Source organism: Delphinapterus leucas, chromosome 2 (assembly GCF_059928025.1).
Source record: "Delphinapterus leucas isolate spDelLeu-1000000601 "Yukka" chromosome 2, BTC_Dleu_Yukka2, whole genome shotgun sequence".
Lineage (NCBI taxonomy): Eukaryota > Metazoa > Chordata > Mammalia > Artiodactyla > Monodontidae > Delphinapterus > Delphinapterus leucas.
Window position 1 is genome coordinate 154506133 of NC_143130.1, and position 12852 is coordinate 154518984.

Here is a 12852-nt window from a genome sequence, read left to right on the forward strand (position 1 = left end):
GTCTCCTTCTGTTTTGTAGATTGGTTCATTTGTATCATATTTTAGATTCCACATATAAGTGATATCATATGGTATTTATCTTTGTCCTCCTGACTTACTTCACTTAGTATGATAATATCTAGTGCATCCATGTTGCTGCAACTGGCATTCTTTCTTTCTTTTTTGTGGCTGAGTAGTATTCTATTACATAATATATATGTACCATGTCTTCTTTATCCATTCATCTGTTGCTTCCATGTCTTGGTTATTGTAAATAGTGTTGCTATGAACATAGGGGTGCATGTATCTTTTTGAATTAGAGTTTTGTCTGGATATATGCCCAGGATGGGATTGCAGGATCATACGGTAACTCTATTTTTAGTTTTCTGAGGAACCTCCATACTGTTTTCCACAGTGGCTGCACCAATTTACATTCCCACCAACAGTGTAAGAGGGTTCCCTCTTCTCCACATCCTCTCCAACATTTGTTATTTGCAGACTTTTTAACAATGGCCATTCTGGTGTGAAGTGGTACCTCATCGTAGTTTTGATTTGCATTTCTCTAATAATTAGTGATATTGAGCATCTTTTCATGTGCCTATTGGCCATTTGTATTTCTTCTTTGGAGAAATGTCTATTTAGGTCTTCTGCCCATTTTTTGATTGGGTTGTTTGTTTTGTTGTTGTTGAGTTGTATGAGCTGTTGGTATGTTTGGGAAATTAAGCTCTTGCTGGTCGGATCGTTTGCAAATATTTTCTCCCATTCTGTAGGTTGTCTTTTCATTTTGTTTATGGTTTCCTTTACTGTGCAAAAGCTTGTAAGTTTAATTAGATCCCATTTGTTTATTTTTGTTTTTATTGGGAGACTGACCTAAGAAAACATTGGTACGATTTATGTCAGTATGTTTTTCCTATGATCTCTTTTAGGAGATTTATGGTGTCGGTGTCTTATGTTTAAGTCTTTAAGCCATTTTGAGTTTATTTTTGTGTATGGTGAGAGGGTGTGTTCTAATTTCACTGATTTACATGTGGCTGTCCAGCTTTCCCAACACCACTTCCTGAAGAGACTGTGTGACTTCATTTTTTAAATCACCTTACTTTCATTACTTGAATACGTGGATTTGAAAAGGGAGCTAGCAGATAAGGGAGAACAACAAGAAACGTGAGAGCAGCCTGAAGAAGGAGGAGCTGCCTGCGGTGCAGGCGGGGAGGGGCTGGGAGGGGGAGGCAGGTCCCCGGGGCTGAGCAGAGGGGAGGAGGAAGGGTCAGGGGAGAGGCCACAGGACCCTGGGAGGAGGGCAGGAGGAGGGTGCAGCATGGGACTGAGAGCTGGGCTTGGGAGGCTGTGGAGGGGAAGCTGAGGGACCCTGAGGTGGGGACGGATTTTGGGGTGCTGTTGTGGGGGATCGGGGAGCTGCACTGGGGGTGAAACAGGGCGGAGGCCACGGGGGGCCTGAGGAGGGCGTGGAGGAGAGGAGGGGGCTGCAGGGGGAGCTGGCGGGGGAGGGGGGTGAGACAAAAGCAGGCTGAGGAAGGGTCTGCTGGAAGTGGGGCACAACGAAGGTGGCCCTGAAGAGTTAAGGGAGGAAGGCTGGGGGACGCAGAGGAGAAAGCGGAGGTTGAGGGATCACACTGGGGTGAGTGAGCCAGAAACAGGCTTGGAGGAAGGGCAGTGATGGGGAGAGACGGCGCTGGGTGTCCCCCTTCCCGGATGGGCCTGGCTGTCCTCCTGGGACTGGACAGTGAGTGTGTTGGCCTTGGCTGGGCGGCAGCCCTTGTGTTGCTCACATCTGAAATGGGCTCACAAACCCCTGGTATGGGGACCCCTACTCTTAAGGAGGTCTGTCAGGGAGCTTGTGGGCCAGAAACCCATTTGTGCTCTCCTGCTGGGCAGATACAGGAGGTCTTGGGAGCATCGGGGACTAAAGCATGTTAAGGAATGAGAAAGAAGTGGGGGAGGACCAGAAAGATATGTTGTCACAGGGAAGTGAAATTCCAACAGCAAAGACACGAAGCTGTGTTTGGATTCTGGAATCATCTGCAGCATCCACAACTTACTGTGCATGAGAAATTGACACAGGCAGCCCCAGATGTGGCTGTGATCTTGAGTCGTTACTCTGGAGAGTGTGATGGTGTTTATTAGGAGATGCTTCCAAGCACCAAGAAGAGGGGAACTAGGTACCTCACCTCTAAAGGCCCCTGATTCTCAATTCATATGAGTTAGCGGCCATGGAAGGCACTGCTGGTTTTATCTCCTGGTTTTATCCCCTCTCTTTATGGGAACTGTCCTCCTCGACTCCATTGTGGCCCCCGTGGAGCTGGCTCCCTTGCCCCCATAGTTATGGTTGATGGGTCTTGGGATGGGCATCTGGGAGTTCGTGTTTAGGACAGAAAATCAGGACAGCCTTTCTCAGGCAGCTGAAGATGTCAAGAGGTGGAACTCCAGCTGGAGAAAACTAGTCTTCAGGAAGAGAGACAAAGAAAGCTGACATGCAGGATGCTATGAACTGTTTGTGTCCCCAAAATTTATATACTGAAACCTAACCCCCCAAATGTGATGGTGTTAGGTGGTGTGGCCTTCTGAGGTGACTGGATCATGAGGGTGTGCCCCCACAAATGGGATCAGTGCCCTTATAAATAAAAGTCCCCAGAGAGCTCCCTCACCCCTTCTCCAGGCAGGAACATGGTAAGAGAAGCCTCCTAGGAGAAGGAAGGGGGCCTCACGAGACATGGAATCTGCCGGCACCTAGAACCTGGGACGTCCCAGCCTGTAGAACTGTGAGAAATAAATTTCTGTCATGTAGAAGGTATTTTGCTTACAGCAGCTCAGGGGGACTGAGACACAGGGAGACTCAGAGAAGGAAAGAGTCCTGAGCGCCGTCCAGCCCTTGGTTGGGGCGTTCCCAGAGCGTCAGCCGTGCTCTGCCCCTTCTGCCACTTGACTGGTCTGTGAGCTCCCCCTTGAAGTCTGTGAGCTCCCCCAGCGCCCTCGAAACACACTCTCTTTGCACCTAAGCTGGTTCAAGTTGGGCATCTGTCCTTTGCAGTCAATGCAACGATAAAAGGAAAGGGTGATTGAAAAAAGTGGGGTGCAGTCAGCATTCTTGGTCTCCCCATTTGAGACACCAGGAAGCACTTTCAAGACTGCTCAGAGCTCAGGGCAGCTGACGGCATCAACCGCAGGAACCTCGCCCAGCTATTGACTTGGGAGAACTTAAGGGAATCCATAAATCCTTGGGTTTCATTTTGGACTTGCTTGTTTCTTTCTCATTAATCTATTTATTCACAGAATTAAGGTGAACCTGAGCCAAGTGTCCCGCCCTGAAGTCTCAAGGGGGTGTGAAGCCAAAGAGTGAAAGATGAAAGGATTTACTTTCCATACGATTTGATTATTGGATTTTCATGGGAATCACGCTCTGAATTTAGAGCAACTTCTGTGGCCTCTGGACCTTGCAGTGGCTGCAGCAGCTGCAGGAAGGGGAGGAAGGCACAATAGGGAAGCAGGAGAGAGAAACAACTCAGGGCAGGGTGGCGGTGGGCAGGGGGTGATAATACAGGGCACTTTTCCTTTACAACTTGTCTCTCTGCAAGATTTCCAGGAGGAGGCTGTTCCTCTCCCTCCAAGGGCATCATCCTGAGTCCTCCCTCTGCCTCTCCTTCCCCATCCAATCCCATCCAGCCCTCGCTCTCAATGCCCACAGCTCCTCATCCTCTCGTCATTACCCGTGTTCAGTTCACAAACTCCATTCTTACCTGGGTGACCACAGCAGCCTCCTGAGAGGTCTCTCTGTCCCCTCACTCACCCCCCCCCCGACCCCAACTGGGCTCTCCAGGAAGTCACCAGAGCAACCCCTCCCAGTCTGACGATGTCCCTCATCCGCTCGAAACCTCTCAGTGGCTCCCCTTTGCTCTCAGGATAAAGTGAAAAGCCCTTGATGGTTCCCGCCCCAGTAGCTCCTGCCTCTCTTCCCAACCTTGTCCTCACCCTCACTCTGCTCCACACATGTGAACTGTGTTTAACTCCTTGAAGGGCTCTGCTCCCTCCTGCCTCAGGGCCTTTGCATGTACAGTTCCCTCTGTCTGGAATGCCTTTCCCTGTCTTTCACTTACTACGTTCTCACTCTTTCTTAAGATCTGCTTTAAGATCTAGCTCATCTGTTCTTTATAAATTCTTACAAATAACCCTCATGGCACTTATCCCAATTTTACTTATAGGCGTGACTGTTTGATTGATGGCTGTCCTTCCAACTAGACTGCAAGCATGTGCAGGGAGGGAGGGAACATATCTGTTTTGCTCACCACTGGACCCTAACTCTGCCACAGGCCCTGGTCGAGTCTTACCTGCCCCTCAAGATTCTGTTGGAACATCTCTCTGAGGAGCCCCCTCTGGCTCCGTGCTTTGTCAACCGTGAACCAGCGTGGATCTCTACCACATGTTCATGGCACCATCCTGCAATGATGTGCTCACACATCTGTCTCACCTCTAATCTGCGGGTTTCCTGAGCGCAAGAACCGTGGTCTTTGTTGTGTTGGTTTCCCTGACACCCAGCACTGCACTGGGCGTGTGGGAGATGACTGTGAGAATGAAGGAATGATTGTGAAGACCGCTCCCCAAGCCTGAGAATATCACTATACAGCGAGAGGCCAGACCAGATGATTCTGTCTCTTCTATACACTGCGGTTCCAACACCACATAACCCTGCCTGGTCAGCACCCCTCTGCTTTGTCACCCTGTGTGCTTTTAACTGTTGCCCAGGCAATCAACAAATCTCGCTGCTAATGCGGGTCCTCTATATCATTATGCAAAGAAAGCTTCGCACCTCTGGGCTTTCTATAGATTATGCAAAAAAAAGTCATTTCAATATTTCCTTCTTCTTTGACTCATGTTTTTTAGTTAGGGCTTCCTCGCGTTTGTGAGCAACTTTTTTGGTTTTCTAATTATTAAGAAGTACTCAAAACATATAAAAAGGTATGAAGAACAACTTAGTGGACACCCAAGAACATACACAAGGAAATAAAATGGGACCCAGGTACATGGCCTTCAGGGCTGATACCATTTGCGGCCTCTTTAGATGCAGCCATGTATTTCCAAGGAACTCAAACCGTGCGCCCAGGGCAGAGCCTGGCATCTCCACGTCCAGGAAGGAGACTCTCATCCTGTCCTCTCTTCTAAGCAGAAGGGGTCTCCCTCCCGCCTTAGGCCTCAGCAGGCCTTGCCCTACATCCCCTTCAAGATGGAGACTCTCTGAACTGAGAGGACCCTAGAGAGGAAGAAATCCAGAATCCCCCTCGGCACATGAGTGCCCCCAATCATCCTGACCACGGGCTCCATGAGATGGGGGGGGCAACTCCCATGGGGGAGGCGCCTCAGGAAAGAAAAGGGCAAAAAAATAAACAGAGGAGACGTGAGCATTCAGGACAGCTGGACCTACTTTCGTTCATGCTGAGGCCTCTGGAGAGGGGACTCATCAGGAATTGCATCTCAAAAGTCACTTCAATCACGTCTTCATGTCCCCTCTGGGGGTCAGACAGCCAGCTAGAGGTTGGGGATTGAATATGAATGGAAATGATTCATAACCTCGAGGGACTCACAGTAAATGGATGACTTACTGAAGAAAATCAACATTCATGCTACACTGAGACAGAGGGTACCATAAAGGTGGACAGGCAGGGTGTGAGGGAAGCCTCTGAATCACACTTAGGACACTGGGGAAGGCTTCCTGGAGGAGGTGATGCTTGTCCTGAAGTGAAGCATGGCACATGCTAGGTCTGATGTGTTCACAATGCTGGCAGGGAGCTGCAGGTGGGTCCACCCTCCTAGAGAGGAAGGTGGGAGTGGGCGGTGGTGGGAGAGGTGGCCGGAGCGACATCACAAAGACCTGTGTGCTAAGTCGAGGAGTGAGAACCTTCTGCAAGCTAGGGGCGGCCCCTGGAGGACACAAGGCAGGGGAGAGGCCCAGACAGAAGTGGAGAGCCCTGTGAAGCTGCGTCATGGGGAACAGGAGGAGTAAGAACAATGAGGAGGGGGCTTCCCTGGTGGCGCAGTGGTTGAGAGTCCATCTGCCGATGCGGGGGACGCGGGTTCGTGCCCCGGTCCGGGGGGATCCCGCATGCTGCGGAGCGGCTGGGCCCGTGAGCCATGGCCGCTGAGCCTGCGCGTCCGGAACCTGTGCTCCACAACGGGAGAGGCCACAGCTGTGAGAGGCCCGCGTACTGCAAAAAAAAAAGAACAATGAGGAGGGCGTCGCAGAATCAAGGTGAGATGCCATGAGGATCTGAACTAAAATGGTGAGGAGGTCAGCACCCAGTGGACAGAGTGATGGGTGGTTCTCAAGGTTTGGGTTTGGCTTGACTAGGAGCTGGCAGAGCTATTCATGGACACAAAGGATTCCAGGGGAGAAGCAGACCTGGGCATGGCCTTTGGGTGCTGGGGCAGAAGTTGAGTCATAAATAGAAGGAATTAGACCCCCACAGAGTTTGCAAGCCTGAAAGTCACTAGAAGCAGACAGAAGGTCAGAGAAGGGTCAAGACTTGGGTGTGGGTAACAGGGCCTCTGACCACATACCCACTTTTCTAAGGTGACACCCCAGCACAACGTTGGAGGACACAGCTCGACTGAAAAGGCATCCCTGAGGCTCCAGAGTTGGAGTCTTGGGTGTTCATTTCAGCACCAACATTATAAAGTCCAGGATGGAATTGACCTCACCCCTGGACGTCACCTGTGGGCCTCAGTGAAGCAGCTCAATCTCCATTCAATTTGATTCCATCTTTAAATTTTCGAGTTTTTTTTTTTTTTAATGAAAGTTATATATAGTTTAAAAAATCAAATAGTCATGTAACAAAAAGATCATTCCTTACCCTGCTTTCCTGGTTCTCTGAGGCAACTACTTGCAGCCATTAGTAGATGATGTTTTGGTATTTACCTCCATAGCTCTGAGTAACATGGGTGTATTGATGCTGTCTGATTGTGTCCACGTTAGGCATTATCCACTGACTTTCCAGTATGGCAGATGAGATTCAGCTCTGCTCACCCCACCCTCATCTCCACCACGTACATGTGCCCACTTCCCATTCCTCCATCCTCCCAGTATAGTTATGTCATATTTGATTATATCAATTTTCAGTCTTTACATTATTATGGTTGTGTTCATGCTGTTCACAACTGAGTCACTTAAAGTAACCATGACTTTGTTCCCCTTTCCTCCATAGCTTTTTATATTTCACTAGAGTTTAAAACTGCCTCCCCCTCCCTATTTATTTAAGTTATATTTGTGGTACTTATCACTAGTCCAACCCTAATTCTCTCCCAACTCTGTAAACCCCTCTCAATATTTTCAAACACAATCCATTCAGCGTCATCTTTTTGATAAATCTCTCCTGTAGTCTTTGACCAGCTTCAATCTGAACAGGCTGCTTCTGTGCCTGGCTGTCCACCTGGGATGCTCCTTTACCGCGATCTTGGTGATTCCCATCACCTGCCCTCACGTCCCAGTTTCCTGGATCTTACATCTTACTCTCTCTAGGTTTCCTCCCTTGTTTTGGTAGAGCACATCCTTTAGCAGCTTCCTGAGAGAGGATATGCCACTACCTTTTTTTAAAAAAATAAATTTATTTATTTTTGGCTGCATTGGGTCTTCGTTGCTGCACGCGGGCTTCTCATTGCGGTGGCTCCTCTTTTTGCGGAGCATGGGCTCTAGGCACATGGGCTTCAGTAGTTGTGGCGCACGGGCTCCGTAGTTTTGGCTCATAGGCCCTAGAACGCAGGCTCAGTAGTTGTGGAGCATGGGCTTGGTTGCTCCGCAGCATGTGGGATCTCCCCGGACCAGGGCCCAAACCCATGTCCCCTGCATTGGCAGGCGGATTCTTAAGCACTGCACCACCAGGGAAGTCCACCACTACCTTTTAAAAAAACTGTTCATGTGTGAAAATGTTTGATTTTTTTCCAATAATTTTTTTTGGTAGTTTGGGTGTAGGATTCTAGGCAGGAAATGATTCTCCCTCAGAAGGCATTGTTCAACTGACTTCCAGGTTCCTGGCTTGATGATGACATTCTGTACCTGTTTTCTTGAAAATGTTTTATGAAACCTGTTCTTATATCTCTGAAAACTCATTGGATCTCTTCTTTGTCCCAGTTTTCTGAAATTCGTGGTGATGTGGAATTCAGCTTAACTCTGTGGATAGGTATTGAGACAGGCACGTGTCGTGGAGCTTCCCTCACTCAGGGTTCCAGGCTGTACAGAGACGTGCACAAGAGCTTAGAGCTGGAATATACAGGAAATGCGGGAGGTGAGGCAGACAGGGTGTGGGTGAGTGTGCAGTATTACACATGTAAATTACACATACAAGATGTGTAAGGGCAGCCTTTTTTTTTTTTTTTTTTTTTTTTTGCGGTACGTGGGCCTCTCACTGCTGTGGCCTCTCCCATTGCAGAGCACAGGCTCTGGACGCGCAGGCTCAGCGGCCATGGCTCACGGGCCTAGCTGCTCCGCGGCATGTGGGATCTTCCCGGACCGGGGCACGAACCCGTGTCCCCTGCATCGGCAGGCAGACTCTCAACCACTGCGCCACCAGGGAAGCCCAGGGAAACATTTTTACAAATTCCAAGTGTCAGTATTTTTTAACGGGGCCTCATCCAGGGTCTCAACCTGATTCATTAGCCATTTAGCCTTCCCATGCCCTCCCCATGCTCCATGTTCCCACATCTACAGCTCCTGTGGAGGTGCTGGTAAGCTGTCAAAAACGGTGCCACAGTTTGACTTCAATCCAGGAGTAGTTGGCCTCTAGGGAGCAGACTTTGCTACCTTTCTGTAGAGAGCCAAGAATGCTTGAGTTCAAGGCCAGCTCCCTGGGGAGTAGGTTGAAATAGAACCAGGAATGAGGGCCTCTTTTTAGGAAGCAATCCCTAAAATGTGCTTCTCCTTCTCCCTGCAGGTGTGCCCATCAATACCGATAGATAGACATACTGAAAAATAGATGTAACATATAGTAAGCTGCTCAATAAATGTTTCTTCAATGGATGAATACAGAATATTTCTCTCAATGTAAAATCTACCTGACATTTGTATACCGGTCCTGCCCCTGGTGGGAATCAGCCAAGAGACAGCACCACCCAGGTACGTAGCTGCCAGAATATCATTACCGAAACAATTGGCACACGTTATATTAATTAATTCTCACAACAACCCTATGAGGCAAGTAGTTTTTAATCCTCAATTTACAGATTCAGAAACTGAAAGCCAGAGAGCTAAAGTAACTTGTCCAAGATCCCAAAGCTCATAATGGCAGAACAGAGCTTCAAATCCTGAGTAGACTGAATCCAGAGCTCACAAGAGATCAAACTCGCTCCACCCCAAAGGCAACCCCAAATATCACTTGAATCTCAGGTTAGACCCCTTGGGAATTGTCACCAAACTGAAGCATTGCCCCCGAGGAGCACATGGGAGAGATGTGTGGAAGGGAACGCAGGAAACCTGTCTCACTGTTGCTTGTTCTGACGCTAATTAGCTGTGGGACTCTGATAATGCACTCTGACTCTGGACCTCAGTTTCCAGATCTGTAAAATGAAGTTAAGAATGTATGTGCAGAGTTTTAGGACCATGATAACCGAGGGAAAGAAACAGTGAGAGGTCTCAGAAGGCTTTCCAAGAGAATGGAGGTTCTGTGTTCCCTGGAGAAAAAGGGAAACACTGTTGGAATTAGAGAATAGGAGATGTGAAATTAATGTAGAAATTTTTAGATGGGTATGAGTTCCCTCTTCAAACATTTCATTATAATCCAAGGCTCCATAATTTCTACCAAAAAATGGGTGCCTCCAAGCAATGTTCCCTCTCCTGGGAACCAGTGATTCTAACACCACAGGGGTGCTCACTCTTGGCTGCAAATTAAGATCACCTGGGCAGCTTTAAACATGCAGATGCTGGGGTCCACCCTCAGATATCCTGATCTGGCATGTGGCAGAGGCACTGGGAATGTGAAGAGTTCCCCATGTGATTTTAATGTGAAACCCAAGTTGAGAATCACAGCCCCAGAGCTTTAAATTCTTCATTTTTGGTGTGAAGACTTAAAAAGAAAACAAGAAAGCACACGCACCCAGTGGCTCTTTAATGTTCAAACAAATCACCTAGAGGTCTTTTAAAATGCAGCATCTAATTCAGTAGGTCCAGGGTGAGCCTGGGCTTCTGCCTTTGTGACAAGCTCCCAGGGGATGCCCACACTGCTGTCCCCAGACTGCGCCTGAGTAGCTAGGCTGTAGCTTAAATGATTATGAGACTGAGAATTATGGCTCCTTAGGTCAGCGGAGACTTTAAGAAGTAACTGCACTTCTATGAGGGTCAGTTTTCTGATCTATAAAATGCAGACAGCAGTAACTCTTACACCACAGAATTCTTGTGATGCTTAAATGAGGTAATAAAGTAAACACAATATAAATGTTCGATTTTCAAGTGTTAGGATATCTGACACTCCTGAAATGCTTCCTATCTGCCAGGAATTTTCCAAGTGCTTTCAAGTCTTAACTCGTGCAAGCCTCAAAACAACATTGTGAGGTGTGTACTATTATTTCATCATCAGATTTTCCAAGAAACTGAGGCCCAGACGGGTGGTGTATCTCAATTTACATAACACGCCAAGAGCAGCTTAGCCAGTGTTTGAACCCAGGGAAGATATGGGCTCTTATCCCTCCCCAGGGCTGATCAATCAGTGCAGGCCTGACCTTCTAGAGGCCCTGACTTGGGGGCTTACCTTCTGGAATGGGCTGTGGACCAGCAGGTGGCAGCCTAGGGCTACGTGGGTGCGGAGACCATTTACAGCCTAAGCCCAGAGCCAGCGCCGTGCTGGGCATTTCACCACAAAACAGGGTCTTCAGCGTCTCCGAACTCGCCTCTTCCCTCCACCCTCAGTTCCTCGCCTGGAGGTCGCCCGGGGAGCCATCAGGAAAGAAGAGTCCTGACGAACAGGTTCAGATCTGAGTTCCCCAACCAGGTTCGCAGGGAAATCAAGGAGCGAAGCGAGTTTTCCGCAGCTCGCCTTTACTCCCGGCCCCAGCCAGCCCGGGAAATCTACAAATGTCTTTTTATACCGAAAGTCCAGCAAGGGTTGGGGAGCCCAGTCAAGTGCAAAAAGTCGAGAATCCCTCTTGGATACCACAGAGCAGTTTGGGGGCGCCTGGCATCCGTGTGGGCGCTCAGGGCATGCGGACCGGCAAGGAGGAGACTCTATTTAGAGGATCACCTCGGAAGGACAGAGGGTCTTTTCTTGCGGAGTCCCCCGGGAGGGGACAAATGAATTTGAGGGGCAGTGCCCGGGTGCGGGTTAACCCGGCGGTTTCCATGGTGCCCGGGGCGTGGGGGAGGAATGCACCCGCAGGCGGTGGCGAAACCACTGTATTGCCGGGCCAGCGGCTGGCGAAGGCGGGAGGGGCAGGGGGCGGGGGCGGGCGGGTGGGTCGTGGGTTGGGAAGCCGCGCGGGGCGGGGGCGGGGCGGTCACGTGCGCCGGAGGGGGCGAGGCCGCTAGTCCGCCCGGGAGCAACCGGAGTCCCAAGGAGTGGTTGCGCCCGGAGAGAACTGTTTCCAGGACGGAAGAGTGAACGTAGACAGGCGCTTCGGGAGGACACAAGGCACCGAGAGCCAGGACCAGGCTGAGGCGTCTGCAGCTGGGGGACAGCAATCAGGGACAGAGGACGCCAAGGAAAAGTGAGAGCAGAAGCTTGGGGGTGAGCAAAAGAGCCCCACTCGCGGCTTTTACGCAGGCTGGGGACTCCATTTATTCCTTCCGGGCGGGCCGGGTAAGTGCTACGTCAGCTTTAGGTGACCAGACGACGCCACTAGAGTCCTCAGCACCTGTCTAGGGCTCCAGGAGAGGCTGTGGTCATGGTGAATGAAGAGCCTAACCAGCAAGAGCGCGATGGCACCCCTTCGCAGACTTCCGCCCTCGGGGAGAACCCCAGCCTCTTGGCCCATCCCAGCGTCTCAGCCCATCCAAGCGTCTCCATCCACCCCAGTGTCTCTGCGCACCCCAGTAGTTCGGTCCACCCCAGTAGCTTGGCTCTACCCAGTGGCTTGGCCCACCCCAGTAGCTCGGGCCCTGAGGACCTTAGCGTGATCAAGGTGAGCAAGCGCCGATGGGCTGTGGTCCTGGTGTTTAGCTGCTACTCCATGTGCAACGCCTTCCAGTGGATCCAGTACGGCTCCATCAATAACATCTTCATGAACTTCTATGGGGTCAGTGCCTTTGCCATCGACTGGCTGTCCATGTGCTACATGCTGACCTACATTCCTCTGCTCCTGCCGGTGGCCTGGCTCCTGGAGAAGTTCGGCCTGCGCACCATCGCCCTCACTGGCTCTGCTCTCAACTGCCTGGGGGCCTGGGTGAAGCTGGGCAGCCTGAAGCCACATCTCTTCCCAGTCACTGTGCTGGGCCAGGTCATCTGCTCCGTGGCCCAGGTCTTCATCCTGGGCATGCCCTCCCGCATTGCTTCTGTCTGGTTCGGGGCTAATGAGGTGTCAACAGCCTGCTCCGTAGCTGTGTTTGGCAATCAGGTGGGTAGAGAGTGGGGAGTGTTCCCTGTGGGACTGTGTGTGTTGACGGTACTGCACGCCTCCCTGTGTGGAGACTGTAGGTTTCTGACTTCAGTGTGTTTGTGACTCTGGGTGACTGTGGCTGGGTGTGACAGTGTGAGTGAGTGATTGTGACTGGGTGACTGTGTAAGAGAAGTGGGGAAACAAAAGGAGGGACCTTTGCTGTCACTCACAGTTTCTCCTCCACCAGCAGAAAGGATGCTTCTGGAACACATGCTGTTTTTATGATCTCATTCCTGAACTTACTTCACCAGCTTGGACAGGAAAGCTGTTCTTTCCCGGGGAGCAGCCCCTGGG

At 50.3% G+C, this 12852-nt stretch overlaps 1 protein-coding gene across 1 annotated transcript in view; it reads left to right on the plus strand.

The window, feature by feature from the left end:
- The first annotated feature begins 11424 nt into the window (after positions 1-11424).
- Positions 11425-12852, plus strand: part of FLVCR2 (FLVCR choline and putative heme transporter 2) — a 61296-nt gene continuing 59868 nt past the window's right edge. The window contains exon 1 of the mRNA XM_022576507.3: positions 11425-12516. Coding sequence (XP_022432215.1) covers positions 11848-12516 — 669 coding nt within the window. The 5' untranslated portion in view covers positions 11425-11847. The remainder of the gene's footprint in view (positions 12517-12852) is intronic.